The following is a 22,200-nucleotide window of genomic DNA, read 5'->3' on the forward strand; positions in this document are numbered from 1 at the left end:
GGGAGTTTTTCACCCACAAAAGATGCCAAAAGACATCAGAGCCTCTGGAGAGGAAAGGGGTTGGGGCAGCCATGCACCCCACCCCTATCACCTGCCAGGACCATGAGCCCAAAGATAGAAGTAGTCCATGGCACCCATGCATCCAGTGAACTGCCCACCACACCCACACGTCCACCGAGCTGCCCACATTGCCCACACATCCACAGAGCCCTTTCATGCAACGCCCAAACTTCAATCACAACTCACCAATACTGACTCTAATCCCTGTTTCCTGTGGAAATACTATGAGGCTGCATCTGAATGAGTTCTTAGTTATTTTTTCTTTTTTTTTTTTTTTTTTTTGAGTTCTTAGTTTTAACTAAGCAATATCCTGGGATTTCTTGAGGATTTCGTTCTGTCATCCCCAGTCCAGAATGAGATGGTTGGACAGCATCACTGACTCAATGGACATGACTTTGAGCAAACTCCGGGAGATGGTGAAGGACAGGGAAGCCTGGTGTGCTGCAGTCCACAGGGTCATAGACAGTCAGACGTGACTTAGTGAACAACAACAAAATATCTTTATTTATAACAAATATAGCCTTGAGAATATTTAAGACAAGGTTTGGTGAGGCGGGGGTCCAAGCCAAGCAGAGGATACTCAAATTGCTACTAAAAGGTTTCCCACTTGTAGCTTCTCCACGGGGTGGGGAGTGAGAAAGACGACACAGACGGGTCAAACCCAGCTCCCGTCGCTGAGATGCACATGGCCACATGGAACAGAAACACCTTCCTTCTGCCACTGTTTCCAATCTCCTGAAATCCAGTGCAGTCACTCTCATCTAAAACTAACAAACGTTGTAGACACAGATAATAGAAACAGAAGCACTAACTGGGTTTGAGAATCTTCAGGGAACAAGCGTCCTGGGAGTCCAGGTCAGTACTGAACTGAGGCTCTGTACTCGAGGGGTCCCTGGAACCCCGCGTCCTTGTTGGAGCGAAGCCTAGGTGGTAGGGTCACCAACTGAGCACAAAGACCACCCCCAACACAGGGCCGGGCCAGGCCAGGCTGCAGCAATGTGATTTAAACTTGGAATAATCCCCCATTAACGAGTCATTACCACGGTGTCACCAAGAAAACGTTTACTGTAATCACAGACTGTCAGCCCAGGATAACAGAGAGACACATTAAAACATCAGCCATGAGATATAAATCGTTATTCTATTATCTTTTATTGCAAAATGATGAAATAATGACCACTTACAGCTGACAGGTGGTTGGACCAAGAGAGAATTATGCTTCCGTTTCCAAGACTTGAGTACTGTTTTTAAAAGCCCCACCGTAAAGTCAGGTTTGTCATTATCTCACCTCCCACATTTACACCTGTGCATATCAGTTTTATGGACACTACCCACTTTTCTTCTTGGCAGTGAAACAAACATTGTCAGCTCTGATGCAGAGCAGCCATAATCCTCCAGCTTAGAGGTCACCTTGAAATCCTTTGCCCGGAGGCAGTAGGACCAACTGCTTTGGGCATGTCCCAGGTACCAATTGGGCTTCCCTGGTGGCTCAGCTGGTAAAGAATCTGCCTGCAGTGCAGGAGACCTAGGTTTCATTCCTGGGTTGGGAAGATCCCCTGGAGAAGGGAACAGCTACCCACTCCAGTACTGTGGCCTAGAGAATTCCATAGACTGTATAGCCATCCATGGGGTCGCAAAGAGTCGAACATGACTGAGCGACTTTCACTTTCACTTACCAATTCATGGCTGTTGCCTCTCCCTTTCCTTTACCACTGCAAACAATTATTCTGAGACCAAACTAACCACAGAGCCCCACTCTGGTCTGTCCCAGAGACTCCACTTTCACCGGCAGGGTCGGCCTTGGAAGCTCAGCAGGTTACAAGGCAACACGAGGGCTGACTGCCTCATCCCCTCACTACTCATGGGTAAGGAGCAATGCTTTACTGCCTCTCTAATGAGTGCGCCGCACATACTAAAGAAATTCTAGGGACTTCTCTGATGACCCAGTGGTTAAGACTTCGCTTTCCAATGCAAGGGGCGAGAGTTCAATCCCCGGACAGAGGGCTAAGATCCCATGTGTCTCTCAGCCAAACAAAACAAAACACAAAACAGAATCAATATTGGAACAAATCCAATAAAGACTTTTTAAAAAATGGTCCACATCAAAAAAAAAAAAAAAGAAAGAAAGAATTTCTAAGGAACCTAGAAATACAATCTAGCCCTCAAGAAGTTCAAAGGTAAAGGTTAATTTGTTGTTGTTCAGTCGCTAAACCATGTCCAGCTCTTTGTGACCCCATAGACTGTAGCACGCCAGGCTTCCCTGTCCTTCACTATCTCCCAGACTTTGCTCAAACTCATGTCCACTGAGTCCGTGATGTGATCCAACCATCTCATCCTCTGTCACCCCCTTATTCTTCTGCCCTTAGTCTTTCCCAGCATCAATTTTTTTTCCCATGAGTCGGCTCTTTGCATCAGGTGGACAGAGTATTAGAGCTTCAGCTTTAGCATCAGTCCTTCCAATGAATACTCAAAGCTGATTTCCCTTAGGATTGACTGGTTTGATCCCCTTGAAGTCCAAGGGACTCTCAAGAGTCAGCTTAGGCAGGTAAAAAATGCACACCCTGCCTAGGGCTGACCAGCTCGGAAGTTCTATGCAAGTAAAAGCCCTGGGGATGAACCACCCAACTCTGTGGCTTCAACCCTTTAGGCACCCGGCCGGGGATCCCCAGAGAAGCCGAGTCACCTAGAACCCAGGCCCTCTACCCCCACCCCACCCCTGTGTGCTTGGTCAGACATCCCAAGCACGATCAAGCAATTCTGCAAACAAGCCCTCCAGGAACTTCCCTGGTGGTCCAGCGGTAAAGAATTCTTCCAATTCAGGGGACACGTATCCGATCCCTGGTCAGAGAACTGAGAACCCAGTTCCACATGCCACAGAGCAACCAAGTCCACACACTGCAACTACTGAGCCCATGCACCACATCGCAAGACTCTGCATGATGCAGCTAAGACCCGACATAGCCAAGTAAATAAATGTTTTAAAAAACCAAGCCCTCCAGGGTCAGGATGCCTGGCGGCGGCCATGCAAGATGCCTGGAGATGCATCAGCTGCCACTGCGGGATTAAAAGTTGAAGTCAAGCCCATCCAATTACAGAGAGAGAAGCCGTGGGACACAGAACAGTGGGGCCCTGGTCCCCCCATGCCACAGCTCACTCATCCGCCCTTGACAAGGTGCCCCCCTGACAAGATAAACTGGTTAATAAATCACAGAAATGCTCCTGTCTTAATGCCTTCATCTTCAAACACGCCGACATTTTGCCTCGGGGCTGAGGGTCCATTTTTCACACACGTGACAGAATTAAAATTGGGCCTCAGATGAAGACGGGCGTTTGTGTAGAGGCTTCGTCCGCGGCTGCACAGCCGCTCGACCTGCCCCAAGTGACACACGCTCTTCTGTCCCAGGCTGAGGACAAGGCCAGGAGAGAGGCACAGAAATTAAACTAGTACCTTCCAAACAATTTTGTTTTCCTCTTCTTTGACCTCACCATGCAGCCTGCAGGATCTCAGTTCCCCAGCCAGGGATCGAACCTGTGGATACATGGTGTCCTAATCCCTGGACCACCAGGGAAGCCCCACCAGACAATTTTCTTTAGTAAACCTTTAGTAGGGTGGCTTCAGGAAGGTAAACACACCACATATCCGTCTGCAGCCTCCATCAGCTCAGCCTTCCACTGGAGGCTCAGGACAGTTTGCTGCACACGACCGACCACAAGACTGACCACTCCAAGGACAGTGAATCCACCGAGCAAGACTCTCCTCCAAGAGATGCAAAATCTCTAATTCCAGTCAGAAGCTTCCACTCATCCAGGGTGGGGCCCAGCATTATTCTTAGGAAAAAAACACAGCCCTGGAGACAGTGTCCCCCACCCAATCCCGCACCAAGAGAATTATCTGGCTCAAAGTATCTGTGGAGCCAGGGTTGGCAAGCTCCCATCTACAGTGACAACACAAACCCCACCATGGCTGAAATGACCACACACCATCTCGCCCATCTGGGCACGTTCAGGTCCTAACATAACAGAGCCTGGCACAGAGCAGACCCCCAGCCAGTGTTTGCTGAGTGAGCCCCTACTGCTCCCTGGGCGCTCGTCTGGGAAGAACCTACTTCTTACACTCCGGACCCTTAGGAGGTGGACACTGCTGTCCATCAGGCACAGATGATGAATTCAGAGTCAAGAGTTTAAACAACTGGCCCAAGATCCCACAGGAATAAGGATGGAGCAGAACTCAGCCCGTATCCTCCTTACATCAGATCCCACCCCCTCAGCCAAAGCTAGTCCTGCTCCCACCTGGAGAAGGATGGCGGGGCTTATTCAGAAACAGCACACCCAGTTACAACCTGAAGCAAAGACAGCCCCAGGAGACTGTGATGAACACACAGAAGCTGACAAATTCGAAGCTTTCTACTGTCCCCACATGTATGTCTGTGTGCTCAGATGCTCAGTCATGACCAACTCTTTGCAACCCCATGGACTGTAGCCCACCAGGATCCTCTGTCCATGGGATTCTCCTGGCAAGAATACTGGAGTGGAGTGCCATGCCCTCCTCCAGGGGATCTCCCAGACCCAGGGATAGAACCTTCAGCTCTTAAGTCTCGTGTAATGGCAGGCAGACTCTTTACCACTAGCCCCACCTGGGAAGCCCACATAGTAGACTGTTCAATCACCAAACAACTAAATCCCTATGGAAACATCAGGAGAGATATCATTTCTCCTATTCATCCACTCACTTCTATACCCGCCCCCATTTCTGGTTCAGCATCCCCAGGAGTTGTTTCTGTTGAGCTAGACAGGAAAGAAATCCTCCTAGGTGACACGGCTAAGACCAGGCGCTCTCGGCAGAGATGGTGCCCAGAGCCATGCTGGATTCCTGCTTTGCAAATGGTTTACATCAGGAGTAGCTCCTGGAACATGAGAGTGGGTAAAGGAGAGGGGAGGGCATGTTCAGGAACCTGGCGATTAACCAAGTCACTGGGCAGAGCCTCCTGGAGTTTCACTTGGATATACTGACATTCCTTGACAGCATCTACTTGTTTTTTAATTTTATTGAAGTAGAGTTGATTTACAGATGTTGTGTCAGTATCTGCTGTATAACAAAGTAATTCAGTTATACATATATTGTTGCTGTTGTTCAGTTACTAAGTCATGTTGGACTCTGCGACCCCATGGACTGCAGCAGACCAGGCTCCTCTGTCCTTCACCATCTCTTGGAGTTATGCTCAAATTCCTGTCCGCCGAGTCAATGACGCCATCCAACCATCTCATCCTCTGCTGCCCTCTTCTCCTGCCCTCAATCTTTCCCAGCATCAGGGTCTTTTCCAATGAGTCAGCTCTTTGCATCAGATGGTATATTCTTTTTCTTTTCCATGATGGTTTATTACATGAGAGTGAATATATTAATAGTTTCCTATGCTATAAATATAAACCAGTTTGCATCTGCTAACCCCAAACTCCCAGTCCTTCCTCCCCCAGCCCCCCACACCCCCTGGCAACCACAAGTCTGTTCTCTATGTCTGAGTCTGTTTCTGCTTCATAGATACGATCACTTGTGCCATATTTTAGGTTCCACATGTAAGTGATATTATATGGTATTTGTCTTTCTCTTTCTGACTTACTTCACTCAGTATGATCATCTCTATATTCATTCACATTGCAGCAAATGGCATTGCTTCATTCTTTCTTATGGACAGCCTCCACTTTTAAAGGAGAGTCACCTCCCTCTCTGAGGTTAAGAATTCACCTGCAGTGCAGGGGACATAAGAAGGGACAGGCTACCCACTCCAGTATTTTGGGGCTTCCCTGGTGGCTCAGCTGGTAAAGAATCTGCCTGCAGTGCGGGAGACCTGGGTTCGATCCCTGAGTAGGGTAGATCCCCTGGAAGAGGGCATGGCAACCCACTCCAGTATTCTTGCCTGGAGAATCCCATGGACAGAGGAGCCTGGCGGGTTACAGTTCATGGGATCGCAAAGAGTTGGACATGACTGAGCATAGGCATGCACTTCCCTCTCATTACTCTGACAAACAAGAACATTCAGGAGCCTGTTTCTCCCGGCCTTGGCGATGGGAAGAGGGAGCAGACCACTTCCCTGTGTCCCAGGAGGCCAGGGAGCCACCTGAGACTCCAGCCACACCTGGGGCTGAGACGGTCCGTGGAGGTATCATCCCCTGATCTGGGTTCTGGCTACCTGTGAAGAACCACTAGGATTCCTACCCCGTGGCTCGAGTAAAATAAATAAAGGAGGAAAAATGAGCCTGTCACTGCAGGCTGAGCGTGGTTAGTTAAGGAAAGAATTTAAGGGAGAATTATGTCCATCTTAGAAAGAAAGTGCAGGAACTGCATGGTGCTTTGGCCTCTCAGATTATTTTTTAAAGATATCTTTTGAGAGGCTGAAAGAATGATCGACCGTCTCAGCGCAAGTGAAGGGTGATTCCTCTCCACTGAGGGCAGCCTTGAAGGAGAACACAGAGTTCTGAGCTCAGAGCTGAGAGGCCTGGAGCTGGTGCCCTGTGGTCCGCCAGGCAGAGCAGGGAGGCTGGGACAAGAGGGGCGTAAGGAATTCATCATTCCCGGAATGAAACACCCGGCTTGGCTCAAGGCAGGACTCCTTTGGTCCATGGTCTTTCCTACAGGACATTGTTTGCAAAGTAATGAAATAGCATCTTCTTTCGGGGCTGTGTATTACAAGGACAACTCAGTCAAAACCCAGAGCCCACATGGTTGATTCATGAGTCTACACAAAGGCCAGACAACCACCTTGATTTCCAGATGGGCCCCTGCTACTGGCCGCTGGTAACCTCCATCACATCGCCCCTGAGCCACAACCAAAGGGTAGAACCAGAAAAGCCCAGGCGATTAGTAAAATCAGAAAAAGATCTTCACCAAATTTCAGAATCAACTCTAAAAAGGGCAAATTGTGTTTCTCTCTATTCCCATAGGTGTGTACACAGAGCTTTGCTCAGATGACACAACCCCATAACCAGACCAGACACTCCGTGTATCCAGGCCACCCCGGGAACGCTCCACATTTCATGTGCACATGTACATCCATGTATGCACACACACACACACACACACACACACACACACACACACACACACATGGCAAAGGGGATTCTCTGTAGTTCACTAAACTCTGAACGTCAAGGACGAGAGGACAGTGCCGGTGGGGAGGATGCTGCCAAGCGGCCCATCAGGATGGACCATTCCTGGGGCAGCACTGGCCTCTGCTGCCCGCCTGGGGCATAGCACCTGAACACAGCTCGGCTGAGCAATTCCGGGGCCCAACCAAAACTGCTCTGTTCCCCAGCACCAGCCTCGCTGAGATCAGTAACTGAAGGGTGCAGATTCTTCTGAAAACGTTAAGGACTATGGTCCTCCCTAACACATGGCCCTGGTCCCCACGCCCCGTTGAGCAGAGCCCAAATGACTGAGGAGCACTCAGCTTCCACAGCTCGGACCAGACATGAACTGAGCTGAAAGGGCCTCGACCCACAGCTCCCAGGGTGGGGGGATACCTGAGAACCCTCTCGGGCATGGATGCTGAGCCCTTGATGAGCCCAGAAGGTGGAGCAGCAGCTCTGAAGGCCGTTTCTTACAACGCACCTTCTACTCTGCAGGGCTCTCAGCCACTGAGCTGGTCGGGGAGACAGCAGGCCCTCCGTGTGTGGCCTGTCTGGGCAGTGACCGCGGCTACAAGGAAAGCCATGGGGAAGGTCACAGGAGGAGGGTTCATCTTAGGACCCCAGTGGTGGCAGAGTGCTCCTCTGCTGACTCAGGGGATCACCATCCCCTCGACACAGCAGCATTTCCAACAGAGTCTGCAGGGCCCCTCCAACACCAGGGTTAAAGCAAGGCTTGAGAACCATCACTGCAGTCAAGGTGTCTGTCACTCACGGCCTCTGACCTGCCAACTGCTCTTCAAGACAGAGACATATATACCGACCTCCAGAAGTAAACGGTGGGTCTGAAACCTCCCCAAGAAGCTGGGAGCCAACCATCCCATGGTGACTCCCCAGTAGAGGACACAGTCACCGTAGTATCTGTCACCACGCCAGGCTTTCCAGGGCGTGACTGTCCACTCAAGAAAGAGAATCCAAACAGCCCAGCCCTGGAAGATGGCACCTCAGCCAGGCTCCCAGCAACACTGGGGCCACCGCACTCCTGCCAGGCCTTGGCAACCCCCAACCACTCGCCCCAAGACAGAGGCGCAAAGGTGACTCAGTGCAGGAGCTGGGACAGCACCCTAAACAGCCACCCACGGTCATATGCGGTTTACAACACACAGCCTCTCTCTCGATTCAGACACCAGACTGAGGAGTTCAGCATGGGCCGTCTGATGGCCGGAACACACCAGTCACGGTCCTGGTCCCCAGGACACACATCCCCATGGCCATATCTAATTTCCCTGAACCTTTGGGCACAGCATCCCCCTCTCCTGCATGTTCAGTAAGGACCAGTAACATCAAGCCACGCTGCACACAGCATCCTGACTGTGGGTGACAGCCCAGTGCAGAGAAGCCTGGTGGCTTCATGACTGGGCAGGACCATCCCCCACAGAGAGGGCGGCTTGCTTGGTTTGGTTACATACGGAGACCATCCCCAGGACAGCCGCGGCCACCACCACCACCTCCGTCACTCACTGTACTGCCACCTACTGGGCTTCCCTGACGCTGCACAGAGAAGGACAAAATCAACGCAACACCAACCCTCCAGTACCGTTCCCTGCAGGACCCACTGCGTTCAGGTGCAGCTTGAAGGAGCAGCTAGAAAGAAGACGCTAGGACACCTCCAGCTCTTGATAAAACCCCGTTGTCTCCGGAAGGCCCCTCCCAGCTAGCTACCCACCAAGCCCACCCTTGGCCGCCCTCCCACCCCTCACCCTGGGACACAGCTTCTGCCACTCCACTTATCCTGGGCCGGTTCCCTCCATCCCATAGGCTCAACTCCCAGAGGCCCTCCTTCACCACCTGCTTATGTCTCCCCTTCTTCCCCAGGGCAGCGGCTGTTGGTCTCCTCCGAGAACTCACCACACCTACACTTGCTGCCGCCTGCCTGGGTGTGTCACCCAGCAGACTGTAAGTTGTCCAGGGTGAGAACCACAGCCATCCCATCCACCCAGCACCATCGCCTTGGCACCCAGCCCCGTGGCGGGCAGACGGCAGGCACTGGAAGAGACGCTTGTGGGTTTGGTGCAGCTGAACGAGGATGGGACACCCTATCTGCAGGGCAGCCAGACACAGGGTTGCTGCGTGGGCAAGACCATGTCACCAACTGATGCCAAGGCAACCACGCAGTCTGCAGACAGATGTGGAGGCTCCAGGCCCTCCCACCTTCTACCTGGGCAAGGCACCTCACTTCTAAGTCCCAATTTGCTCATCTTTAAAAAAAAAAAAAAAAAATCCTAAACTAAAAAGAAAAAAAAAGAAGGGGGAAGTGAACAAGGAGGAAAACTGAGGAAACCTGATGAGATCAATAATTTCCTAACTTTGTTGCCAAAGCTGGAAGTTTCCATGAAGGCGACGAGACCCACACGTATGCCGCCCCCCGCAACACCCGCCCCCTGCCACCATCCACTCAGGGCACGTGGCTGCCACACAAGTTTCTGTCTGGAAGCAGATGCTGGCTGCCAGAACGAGCTTTGTGGGAGCTCGGCCTGCTGCTCGGGGCATTCCTGGAGTCTGGGGTGTACTGGCGGAACCCCCAGGTCTGGGTGGAACCTGCACACCTGCCAGCCGCTGTACCCACCTCATTGAAGACGATCCTGGCCGGCTGCCTGGTGAGCGGCTCTGCAGGCCTCGGCGAGCTCCTCCACGTCCTCCCAAAGAAGTGCCGATAGGTGACATCGAAGAGAGACACGCGCAGGTGGCAGCCCACCTCCGATAGCAGCTCCAGCACCCCCTAGGAGACAGAGGGATGGCCTTGAAGGATCCTCAAGGTTGAGAGCCTCCCCACAGATGCTGATGGACCATTTGGGGGAAACTGGGCCACTCAGCATCCATCCCCTGGTTTAGGTATCAGGCCCTTCCTTCCAAGGGACTACCTCTCTCCATGGCCCTCCCTTGGCCAGTCGGAGGCTGGACTCCCACCCAGAACCAGCAAGCCACACAAGAAGCCAAAGCTGTGGAGACAGACGCCTATGACACCATGTGGAACCAAGGAAGAACAAGTTCAGGTGATGCCACATGAGATCCTGGATCAAGCCACACCTGAAGCTTGTACTAATGATAGGTTTGTCTTTAAGTGAGTTAACAAATTATCTCTCCTTAGGCTATTTTACTTGAGTGTTGTTTTTTTTTTTTTTTTTGGTTGGGGGAGTTATTTGTTTACCATTTACAGCCAAATTATTCCCAATATAACCACAAACTCTAAATCCTCAGCCTGTCAGAATTATTTGGGTGGGTTGGGGTCAGGGTATAAATAAAAGAAAAGCCGATCTTTGAGAACTACAGATACAGACAAGGCACCAGAGACTGCTAGGCCTGCCCTGTGCCCAGTGGTGCCACCTACAGAGGGTTCTCCTGGGTCTTCAGTGCTGGTACCACTGGCACACCTGGCAAGGGGGCAGCTCTTACTGTCTACCTGGGACCAGGAATCCTGCTTTCCTTTCATGCAGTCATTTAATAAATGTTATTTAAGCATCTATTTTGTGTGTCCACTCTGTGCCAGACACTGTTCTAGGAAACGCAGCAGGGAACAAAACACACAAGACCTGCGTCCCTGGGGCTCACATGAAGACAATGAAAATGGGAGCAGGGGAAGATGGGTGGGTCGGCTCTTTGAAGAAGACGGACAGGGAAGGGGCTCTGAAAGATAACATCTAAACCGAGAACTAAGGAGGCAGGGTGGGGTGGATGGGAACCAGGAGTGGACCCTTGGAGAATAAACCAGGCAGAAGGAAGCTCTGGGTGAAGACAGCCGGGTGCTCAGGAAAATCATCCTGACTACATGTATCTTTTTTGTTGTTGTTAGTCGCTAAATCATATCTGACTCTTTTACTACCCTATGGACCGTAGCCCGCCAGGCTCCTCCGTCCACAGGGTTTCCCAGGCAAGAACACTGGAGTGGGTTCAGATTCCCGACCCAGGAATCTTCCCACATCTCCTGTTGGGAAGCCATGTATGTTATTTTTGTTGTTTTTTAGTTGCTAAGTCATGTCCGACTCTTTGTGACCCCAGGGACTGCAGCACGCCAGGCTCCCCTGTCCTTTACTATCCCCCGGAGGTTGCTCAAACTCATGTCCATGTATGTGTATTTACATTAACTGATTGCTCTCACTTTCTGGGTTCTTAGTGTTCCTAGTGCTCTGGCATCTGGGGCCTCCCTGATGGGAAGAGACTGTCCTGCCCAGGGCCAGCTATTTCCCAGTGATAGTAACCGACCTGCTTTCCAGTCCACACCCCACTTGCCCTTGTCTGGCTCACACTCCGGGAGACAATATCTTCCCACCCCAACAATCCCAGAACCAGACCCAGGCAACCAGTCCCTCCACCCCAGAGGCCAATGAACTAACTCAAACTAGCCAGTCCCAAGTGTGTGCAGCTGCTTACCCAGGCTTGCCCATCCCTTCCCACAAAAACCATGATATAGGCTTTTGCCCCGGCTCTCCTCTTACCCCGCTGCCTCCCCACCAACCCAACTGCACAACCCTTCGGGGATGTGCGTCCCCTCCCTTGGGGAGCCCAAAGGAAGAAACTATCTTTTCAGTGGCAACCGTCCCCTGCTCTGCTGTCCCCACCACACCTGAATAAAAACAAAAGCCAAAGTGCGCTTCAAAACAGAACACCCAGCAACTTCCCCGCTGGTCCAGTGGTTAAGACTCTGAGCCTCCAAGGCTGAGGGAACTGGATCGATCCCTGGTCAGGGAACTAAGATCCCACATGCAGCACACAGTGGCTGAAGTTTTTTTTTTTTAATACTAAAAAAAAAAAAAAAATTTAATAAAACAATGGGATTGTGTTTAATTGGAGAAGGGGCAGGAGCCACCCTCGCAGGCCACTTCTACTCCAAACAGGATGACGGGTCAGGGAAAGAGCCTGAGAGGCAGTGACACCACCTGATTCGGGATTTCATGGAAATCAGTCCAACGTGAGGTGAAGCGTGTGTTAACTAAATCAGGGTGGGGTCCTTTCGCAGTTTATGTGGATGTCAGATCATCACGCTGGGCACTCCAAGTGTCCTACGGCTTCGTCAGTTATACCTCAATAAAGGAGAAGGAAAACCACTCCAGCTCCACGTGGGGATCGGAACGCGGCGGGAGGACGTGAGGAGTTGGGGTGAGCAGAGGGCACATTCGGGGTGTCAGTGAAGGAACTGCCGAGGGCCGTGGTGATGGCAGGGTGTGGAATATGAGGGGAAGAGAAACAAGCGGGACCAGCTGGTGGCCACCTGCCCACCCAGCCTCCCGGGTCCAGCAGGTGAGTCCCAGCAAATGGGAGCAGCTGGCAGGGGGGAGTGTGCCAACAGGTCTGGGGGGATCTTGAGCCCAGACCCTCATCCCTCCCCACCAGCACTGTTCCTCACCCTACTCCCTGCCCCTCTGGAGCCCCTTTACTGCGCTCGTCCCCTCATTCCCATGAGGCCCTGACCAGGGAGGCCTTCCTGACCCCCACCATCCAGACCCTCATCATCTGACCTGGTTTTATATCAGGATCTCTCATGTTTCTAAGTTGTCTGTTTACATGCTGGTGGTCGGTCTCAGCTCTGGTGGGGAAGGGATGAGAGCCTGGAATATTCTCCTCCTGCTATATCCTCAGGACTGGGGACCAAATCATGCAAGGCGGGTGGGGGTGGGGGTGGGCTCAGTGTGCACACCTCCTAGGGGCCTGGGCCTCCCCTCGCTGCAGGCACCACCCAGGGCACCACCATCAGCCCCCCTGGCCCCCTCACCATGCTCCCAGGGAGGTGACCAGCAGCCAGGACCAGGGAACTCCCAGATCACCTGGGAGCTGGGTCTTCTCCTGGCTTCCACAGCCCGACCACCCCCTCCGCCTCTCTGAGACCTTGTGCTCAACTCTCCTCGGGTAGGTTTCTAGCTGTCTCCTCGTGCTTAACAGAGAGCTCTGTGAAGACAGAGTTGGGGGCGGGGGGGTCACCCTCGTGTCCCCTGCACAGCTCCAAACACACAGTAAATACAAGTGAAATAGCCATTCCAAAGGAAAGAATTAGGTTGGCCCAAAAGTTTGTTTGGGTTTTTCTGTGATTATCTTATGGGAAAACTTGAATGAACTTTTGGGGCAACCCAGTAATCAACATTCATGGTAAAATGAAAACTAAACCAAAAAGGTAAATAAAAAGTAAGAAAAACATACCAAAATGACTAATAAGTGACTTGAGTTCAAAATTGGTACATAATATTTTTAGCCAACACCTTTTACAGGGAAGTTTGCTACCATCTAAAGCTATCAATTCTCAAAATAACTGAAACTGTACAAATCTGTAAGATCATCTAAACTGAACTTTTGACTTTTTCCCTACTTGATCTTTTAATCTTGGCTGATTTTTGTGTGTAAAACCAACTTTGCATTCCTGTGATAAACCCCACCATGATTTCCTACCTTCTGTACACACTGCTGGATCTGATGTCCTAATATACTAAGGAATTTTGTGTTAACATTCATAAGAGATGGCAATCTGTACTTTTCTTTCCATGTCCTTGTCCGGCTCGGGTATCAAGGTTATGACGGCCTCAAAATAAACACCTGAGAACAATTCCCTCCCACTCTATTTTCTGAGTGTTGGTCTACAATTGGTATTATTTCTTCCTTTAATATTTTATTAAATTCAACAGTGAAGTCATTTAAGTTTGAAAATGTTTTAATTATGAATTGAGTTTCTTTAATAAATATGGGGCTATTCAAGTGGGAATTTGCTGTATGACTCAAGGAACTCAAACCCAGAGGGGTGGGATGGGGTGGGAGGTGGGAGGGAGGCTCAAAAGGGAGGGGACATATGTATACTATGGCTGATCCATGTTGATGTATGGCAGAAACCAACACAATATTGTAATTATCCTTCAATTAAAAATAAATTAAGAAAAAAATGAACAAAGTAAACATATATAGGGCTATTTAGATTTTCTATTTCTTCTGGTGTCACTTTTGGTAAATTGTGCTTTTCAAGAAACGTATCCATTTCATCTAAGTTATTTTTATTGGCACATAAGTTATTCATAATGTCCCTTGATTATCTTTTTAATGTCTGTAGGATATGTGGTGATGCCCCTTCTTCCTCTCCTAATATTGATAATCTGTGTCTCTTCTCTCTTCTCATGATCAGTCTTGCCACGGGTTTATCAATATAATTAATATTTTCAAAGAACCAACTTCTAGCTTTACTGATTTTCTTATTATTTGTCCTTTATTGATTTCTGCCCATATATTTCCTATTTCCTTCTTCTCTTTTCTTTGGTTTTAATTTATTCCTTTTGTCTAGATTCTTAAGGAGAAAGTAGAGATTGTTGATTTTACACAGGCAGACCTCAGAGACAGAGGGTTCAGTCCCAGACCACTGCAATAAAGTGAATATCTTAATAAAGTGAGTCACATGGATTTTTTGTTTCCCAGTGCATATAAAATTATGTTTATACTATACTGTAATCTATTAAGTGTACAATAGCATTTTGTCTAAGAAAACAATGTACCTACTTTAATTTTTAAAAAATTTATTGCAAAATACCATCTATCATCTGACCCTTCAGTGAGTCATCAAAGATCACTGATGACAGGTCACCATAACACAGACAATAATAATGAAAAAGCCTGAAATATTGCAAGATTACCCAAATGTGACAGAGAAATAAAATAAGCAAATGCCGGGAAAACGGCACTGACGGACTGTCTCCATGCAGAGATGTCAAAAACCTCCAATTTGGGGGGGTGGGGAAATACAATACCTACAAAGCACAATAAAATGAGGTGTGCCTGCATTTTTCTTCTTTTCTAATGTACTTACATAAAGTTGTAAGTTTCCCTCAAAGGACTGCATTAACTGCATCCCACAAATCTTGATATATTCTTATACCAGTTAGTTCCAATTACTTTCTAATCTCTCTCTGAATTCTTTGACCCATGGGTTACTAGTGAGCAGAGTGTTGTTTAATTTTCTACTATTTGGGGATTTTCTGGTTATCTTATTATAATTGATTTTTTAATTTAATAACATATTGGTCAGTGAACATATTCTTCATAATTTCAATCCTTTTAAATTTATTGGGATTTATTTTCATGACCAAGCATATTATCTATCTCTGTAAATGTTCCACAAGCACTTGAGAAGGTGTATTTTATTTGTTAGGTATAGTGTTTTCACGATGACAATTCAGTTAAGGTGGTTGGTGGTGTTCAGATCTTTCATACCCTGATGATGGGTTTGTTTTTTTTTTTTTCGCAGGGTGGGTGGGGGGAGTCTATTGGTTCTATCACTTATTGAGAGAGTTCAGATCCGATCAGTCGCTCAGTCGTGTCCGACTCTTTGCGACCCCATGAATAGCAGCACGCCAGGCCTCCCGGTCCATCACCAACACCTGGAGTTCACTCAGACTCACGTCCATCGAGTCAGTGATGCCATCCAGCCATCTCATCCTCTGTCGTCCCCTTCTCCTCTTGCCCCCAATCCCTCCCAGCATCAGCGTCTTTTCCAATGAGTCAACTCTTCATATGAGGTGGCCAAAGTACTGGAGTTTCAGCTTTAGCATCATTCCTTCCAAAGAAATCCCAGGGCTGATCTCCTTCAGAATGGATAGGTTGGATCTCCTTGCAGTCCAAGGGACTCTCAAGAGTCTTCTCCAACACCACAGTTCAAAAGCATCAATTCTTCAGTGCTCAGACTTCTTCACAGTCCAACTTTCACATCCATACATGACCACAGGAAAAACCATAGCCTTGACTAGATGAACCTTTGTTGGCAAAGTAACGTCTCTGCTTTTGATGCTATCTAGGTTGGTCATAACTTTCCTTCCAAGGAGTAAGCGTCTTTTAATTTCATGGCTGCAGTCACCATCTGCAGTGATTTTGGAGCCCAGAAAAATAAAGTCTGACACTGTTTCCACTGTTTCCCCATCTATTTCCCATGAAGTGGTGGGACCGGATGCCATGATCTTCATTTTCTGAATGTTGAGCTTTAAGCCAACTTTTTCACTCTCCACTTTCACTTTCATCAAGAGGCTTTTTAGTTCCTCTTCACTTTCTGCCATAAGGGTGGTGTCATCTGCATATCTGAGGTTATTGATATTTCTCCCGGCAATCTTGATTCCAGCTTGTGTTTCTTCCAGTCCAGCGTTTCTCATGATGTACTCTGCATATAAGTTAAATAAACAGGGTGACAGTATACAGCCTTGACAAACTCCTTTTCCTATTGGGAACCAGTCTGTTGTTCCATGTCCAGTTCTAACTGTTGCTTCCTGACCTGCATACAGATTTCTCAAGAGGCAGATCAGGTGGTCTGGTATTCCCATCTCTTTCAGAATTTTCCACAGTTTATTGTGATCCACACAGTCAAAGGCTTTGGCATACTCAATAGGGCAGAAATAGATGCTTTTCCATCTGGAACTCTCTTGCTTTTTCCATGATCCAGCGGATGTTGGCAATTTGATCTCTGGTTCCTCTGCCTTTTCTAAAACCAGCTTGAACATCAGGAAGTTCACGGTTCACATATTGCTGAAGCCTGGCTTGGAGAATTTTGAGCATTACTTTACTAGCATGTGAGATGAGTGCAATTGTGCGGTAGTTTGAGCATTCTTTGGCATTGCCTTTCTTTGGGATTGGAATGAAAACTGACCTTTTCCAGTCCTGTGGCCACTGCTGAGTTTTCCAAATTTGATGGCATATTGAGTGCAGCACTTTCACAGCATCATCTTTCAGGATTTGGAATAGCTCAACTGGAATTCCATCACCTCCACTAGCTTTGTTCGTAGTGATGTTTTCTAAGGCCCACTTGACTTCACATTCCAGGATGTCTGGCTCTAGGTCAGTGATCACACCATCGTGATTATCTGGGTCGTGAAGATCTTTTTTGTACAGTTCTTCTGTGTATTGAGAGAGTTAAAAGCCTCTAATTATAAAGGTGAATCTAAATGCAGTTCCCTTTGGTTCTACAAACTTTGCTACACAGATTTGAAAGCTGTGCTACTGGGTGCTGGGCACAAACGAGATAAAATAGCAGGCCAGTTAGTCTTTAAAATGCTGGCTTACAGGTCTGGCCCTTGGCTGGAGTTTGCAGTCTGGGGACACAGACTTCACCAGCACCCTAATGGATTGGAATGGCTTACCAGTACTAAACTTCTTGTACAAAGTGATTTATGCTGATCACTTGCTTTCCTTCTGGAACTCTGGAATCCTACTACATGCTAGGCAGAGTGTATCTACATGACCAGTTCCCAAAAAGCCCTGAGGTTTTTTTACAACCTATTGGCACTGAGTCTCTGACAAGCTTCCTTGGTTGGCAGGATGTCACAGGTATTGTCCCAGCTCGTTGCTGGAGTATGTCTTGTGGGAATCCCATGGCAGAGGACCCTGGGCGTTCATACCCACTGCCTCCCATATGCCTTTCCCTTGGCTGATCTTACTCTATTTTTTCACCAAAACAAATCTTTCCTTTGAAGATGACTATGTGCTGAGTCATGTCAAGTCCTCCTAGTCAATCACCACACCTGGGGGTGACTTTGGGGGCTCCCATCACAGGAGCACACACATTTAGGGCCGTCGCATCTTCCTGACCATCACTGTCAGTATGAGATGTCCCTTTATCTCTGGTGATACATGCTTCACCTTGAACTCTACTTTGTCTGAAATTAGTACAGCCACAAAGCTTTCTAATGCTTAGAGTTTACATGGGTATCTTTTTTTCCATTGTTTTCCTTTCATACATATGGTTTGAAGACATATATTTAAAATCTTCATGTTTAAACTGTGATTTTTTTATAAACAACTTATAAGTGGGTTTTAAATGTTAGCTTTTAATGTATGACTCTATTCTACAGACACTGTACATTTTTAAAAATTATTTCAATGACATTATCCATTATCATAATGTCTATAAAAGCAAACACCTGGAGTCAGAACAAGTGGTCATTTTAAGGAAGGACCTAATGAATGGATGACAGGTCATTCATATAGGAAAAGCTATGCTGTCTTAAGGAAGAATAAGAAATTCTTCATGAAATGACATGAACAGTCTAGAACATATATGGGGGGGAGGTTGTTTTTGTTTATTTTGTTTTTCAAAGGGTCTCATTTTGATCCTTTCTCTCCCAGAAATCCCTGAATGGAAACCCAATTATGTGACTTTCATGAAAGTATTGACTTTATCTTTGGGAAGGAAGTAAAAATGATCCACATTTACCAACGTATAATTCATACTGTTAAGAATATTTTTTAAGATATAGAATATAGCAATAAGCTACCATTCATGCCAAAAAAAGAGAAAAATATACAAGTATATTTATTTGTTGTGGTTACTTAGAATGTCTGAAAGGTTGTACAGAAAATAGGTAAATACCAGCTATATCCAGGATGAGACAGCCATAGGACAATACACTTACCTTGTGTGCCCCCTTGAATTTTGAACTATGGGAATTAGCTTTTCAAAAACAAGTTAAAATGCATTAATAAAGTAAAATAGGAAAATAAATTTCCTTTGTAAAATTCCTAGGCAAGAGACAACTGCTGTCTACTAGCCCGTGAGTCCCTGGAGGCAGAGCTGCTGGAGCTGGTCTCCCCAGCTTGGAGTCCCAGCTGGCCGGCTGGAGCTGTGTTACTCTAGGCATCTGACTCCACGTCACTCGTGTTGCTTCCTCTTCTGTAAAGCGGGGGTTATGATGCTACCTGCTTCGTAGGGCTGTTGTGAGGATGAAGTGAACCAACACAAGTGAAGCGCTAAGAAGTAAAGTTGTTGGGGACGTCTCTGGAAGTCCAGTGGTTAAGCCTCTGTGCTTCCAATGTAGTGGGCATGGGTTCGATCCCTGGCTGGGGAATTGGGATCCTATATGGCATGCAGTGTGGCCAAAAAATAAAACAAAGCTGTAAGAGCAGTAATCACCGCAGTATCTACACAGAGGCAAGCACACAGTAGGTGCTCAATCACAGGGTTTGAAGTGATGATGCAGGATGTGAGCGATTTAACAATAGTAGGTTATTCTCAGACCTAGTGCTCAGACAACTCTGAATGCAAGGAGAATTGCTCTGCCAGATGCAGAGGAAGAAGATACGGTCTCACCAAGCCAAACCCCACAAGCCGCATGCTCACAGTGGCAGGCCTGGATCCTTCCTGTGCGTCCCCCCAGAACCCTGGGCCTCCCCAGAATAGTACGATCACATGGGTGTTCTGTGGAGGCACATAAACACCAGCTTTTCTGGCAGGTTCCCTGGCAGCTGAGGGCAGAGATGGACACAGGGCCCCAAAACGAGGGCCTGAGCATGCAAAGGTGGTGGTACCTCCACCTCACATCTCCCAGGATGCCCAGAGCTCCACCCCTGCAGTTCTAACCCCCAGGCCGTGCTGAGCCACACACAAGGCCAGCCCTTGCAAACAACCTGGCCAGGAAATAATTTAGGAAATCGAATTATCCGGGTTTTTGGATTGCTCCACTGTAGGCAGCAAGAAGCCTTGAGTCAGGGTCAAAAGTGCTGACTGAGTCGCTGAATCACATACCCTCTTTGCTGATGGGCCACTTTGCCTCCAAATGCTGCCACCGCCCAGGGTGATGGGCACAGTGAAAGACTCAGATAAACACGTGAAAATCGATACTGTCTCAGCTCACAGCAGTGAAAGCAAGCATTTGACATTAAAGAGTCGGTTTCTTTACCTGCTTAATTAGCGGGCCATCAAGCCACTTCAGGACACACTGAAACGCCGTCGATTCCTTCAGAGGCTGGCGTGCTCTCTGTGGGTGCGGAGGGACCAGCAGGTTTTGGTCAAAGATCCTGTGCCAGTCGTGCATTCTGCTGGTCCCCGGGTCCCTGGGGCCTCTGGGATTACCTGCACCATTTGTGTTCAAATAAATAAGAGCGTTATGAGGGCCCAGTGCTTAGAGAACCTCCCACTAATGCCAGGGAACTACCACCCTGTGACCCACACTCTGACCTCCCCAACCCCCACTGCAGCCGAGGACTGGCATCCATGCCACCTTGCCTGGCCAATCAGAGCATGCCTACCCCAGCCTCAGTGACTGGTTTAGGGACGGCCACACGCTCTGTCCAGCTGCAGAGGTGGAGCCCTGCACAAGGGCACCAGGCCTTGGGAACTGGGGTTCTTAGAGGGGCCTGGGGGGCATGACCCACTCAGAGCCAATAAGATGTGAGCTCAGAGCTTCTGCTGGTTCTGTTGCAAGAACACTCTCCTCTGGGGCCTTCGGAGCAGAGAGGCCATCAGCTCGGAGCTGCCAAGGGGGACACCATAGGAGTGGCCACCTTGAGACACATACAAAAAGGCAGGCAGCGTGGGAGCAAGGCCAGCGGTCCAGATGTCACCAGGAGAGCCCTGGCTCAAGGGGACCCTGGAGTCTGGCCCCCAGGACAGCCGAGCCACAGACAGTCCTGCTGGTGGAGCCAGGTGGGGACAGACTGAGTGTTCAGGGTGTCTTGGCAACCTGGCTCATTCAAGATTTTATCTGCCTTCCGGCAGATGAGGATCTCGAGACTGTCTTCAGCTGAAAGAGAATCTTAAGCCCTTGGCCTTAATAAGAGGCCAAATTCTCCTAAAATGGCCAGCAAGGAGAAAGGGCAGTGGGTTTGGTCTTCTAAGACAATAGGTCTCTAAATGCAGTCCACAAAGCCCCAAGGTTCTCGGAGGTGGTCAAGGGCTCCAGAGGCTCAGAGCTATTTTCATAACCTCCAGATGCCACCTGAGTCTTTCACTGGGTTGGCATTTGTGCTGATAGTGCCAAGGCAATGGTGGGTGAAGCTACTAGGGCCTCATCACCTCCCAAGACAATGGCAACCAAAGCCCACCAGCCACCCTGTGCTCTTCACCCCTCACGGCACAGAGTCCAGCAGCTTCGCTTAAGAAGGTCCCTGGGGAGGCTGTGCAAACTATGGATCTCATTACATCTTGATTTGACCCTTGAGGATGCGTGCTTTTAACATTCTGTGATGAAAGGAGGTAAAGGACAAAAAGCATTTCTGCTGCCAAATGAAGGGCCAGGGTCACCCCGGGGTAAGCCGGGCATGATCGCTGGGCTGTGAGTTAAACTGCCTCCTTCCTGCACTCAGCAACACCATTCTTACTAAAAGAACAGCTCAGAGACAAACAATGGTGATTCAGAACTGGGAGCTTCAAACACAGTCTGAACAAAATGAACCTGTCACTTCAAGGTAAACTCATAAAAACTGAGCTTTCAGGCAAAATTCAGAATTGGGAAAATCTGTGCCCTCCACTGCGAGCCTGACAGCTTCATAACTCTTGAAGACTTTCCTGACAAGAGGGGTAGTGCTGGTAACGAAAAGTGAGCTTTTGAAATTGTGTGAGTAGACGTGTCAATATTTGGAAGATCTGCCTAACTCAGAAGCAGTTATTGTCTGAGAGAATAAGCACAATGATGTAAAATCTTGCATGGGGAACAATCCACCCAAAGTGTGATGCAAACCAGAGGATTCAATGTAACAGTGTGAAAGTTTTCAGACAGGGTGTCAAACTCTGCTCTGCTTGTGAGAAACCCTTAAGGAACGATTGCTTGTGGGTTTGGGTACAGCACAGAAGCAGAATATCCACAGTTCTCTAAGGGCTCCCCGTCCACCCATCTGCGTCTCCTTCAAATCCTTCAAGCAAAATGACAACAGACTCAACAGAGAAGCAGTGCCCACTGGGATTCAATCATGCAAAACAAAAACAAAGCAAAAACCCAAAAAAGGGCCTTCTCTGGTAGTCCAGTGGCTAAGACTCTGTGTGCCTAATGCTGGGGGTTTGATCCCTGGTCAGGGAACTAGATCCCACATGCTGCAACTAAGACCCAGCACAGCCAAATAAATAAATATTTCAAAAACAAACAAACACACAAAACAACCCCACTCTTCTTGGTAATGTTTTTGTTTCAGAAAACGTGGCTGGCTTTCATTAAAAAAATATATTTTTATATTAATACGTAACAGGTCTGCTGCTGCTGCTGCTGCTAAGTCGCTTCAGTCGTGTCTGACTCTGTGTGACCCCAT

General features: G+C 48.5%; 1 protein-coding gene across 8 annotated transcripts in view; it reads right to left on the bottom strand.

The window, feature by feature from the left end:
* The window catches only part of NPHP4 (nephrocystin 4), a 138,086-nt gene that overhangs the window by 111,709 nt on the left and 4,177 nt on the right, over positions 1–22,200 (bottom strand). For all 8 annotated transcript variants that reach the window (XR_015143326.1, XR_015143325.1, XM_086344158.1 and 5 more), the window contains exons 3-4: positions 19,860–20,032; positions 9,806–9,958 (exon numbers count right to left, since the gene is read on the bottom strand). Coding sequence is in view for 6 of the 8 variants with exons in the window: in XM_086344158.1 (XP_086200284.1) it covers positions 9,806–9,958; positions 19,860–19,994 (288 nt within the window). In the remaining 2 variants the exon portion in view is untranslated. The remainder of the gene's footprint in view (positions 1–9,805; positions 9,959–19,859; positions 20,033–22,200) is intronic.

The sequence above is a fragment of the Bos grunniens genome, chromosome 16, assembly GCF_055505025.1.
Source record: "Bos grunniens cultivar Pamir isolate PY7600 chromosome 16, Bosgru_T2T1.0, whole genome shotgun sequence".
Taxonomy (NCBI): Eukaryota; Metazoa; Chordata; class Mammalia; order Artiodactyla; family Bovidae; genus Bos; species Bos grunniens.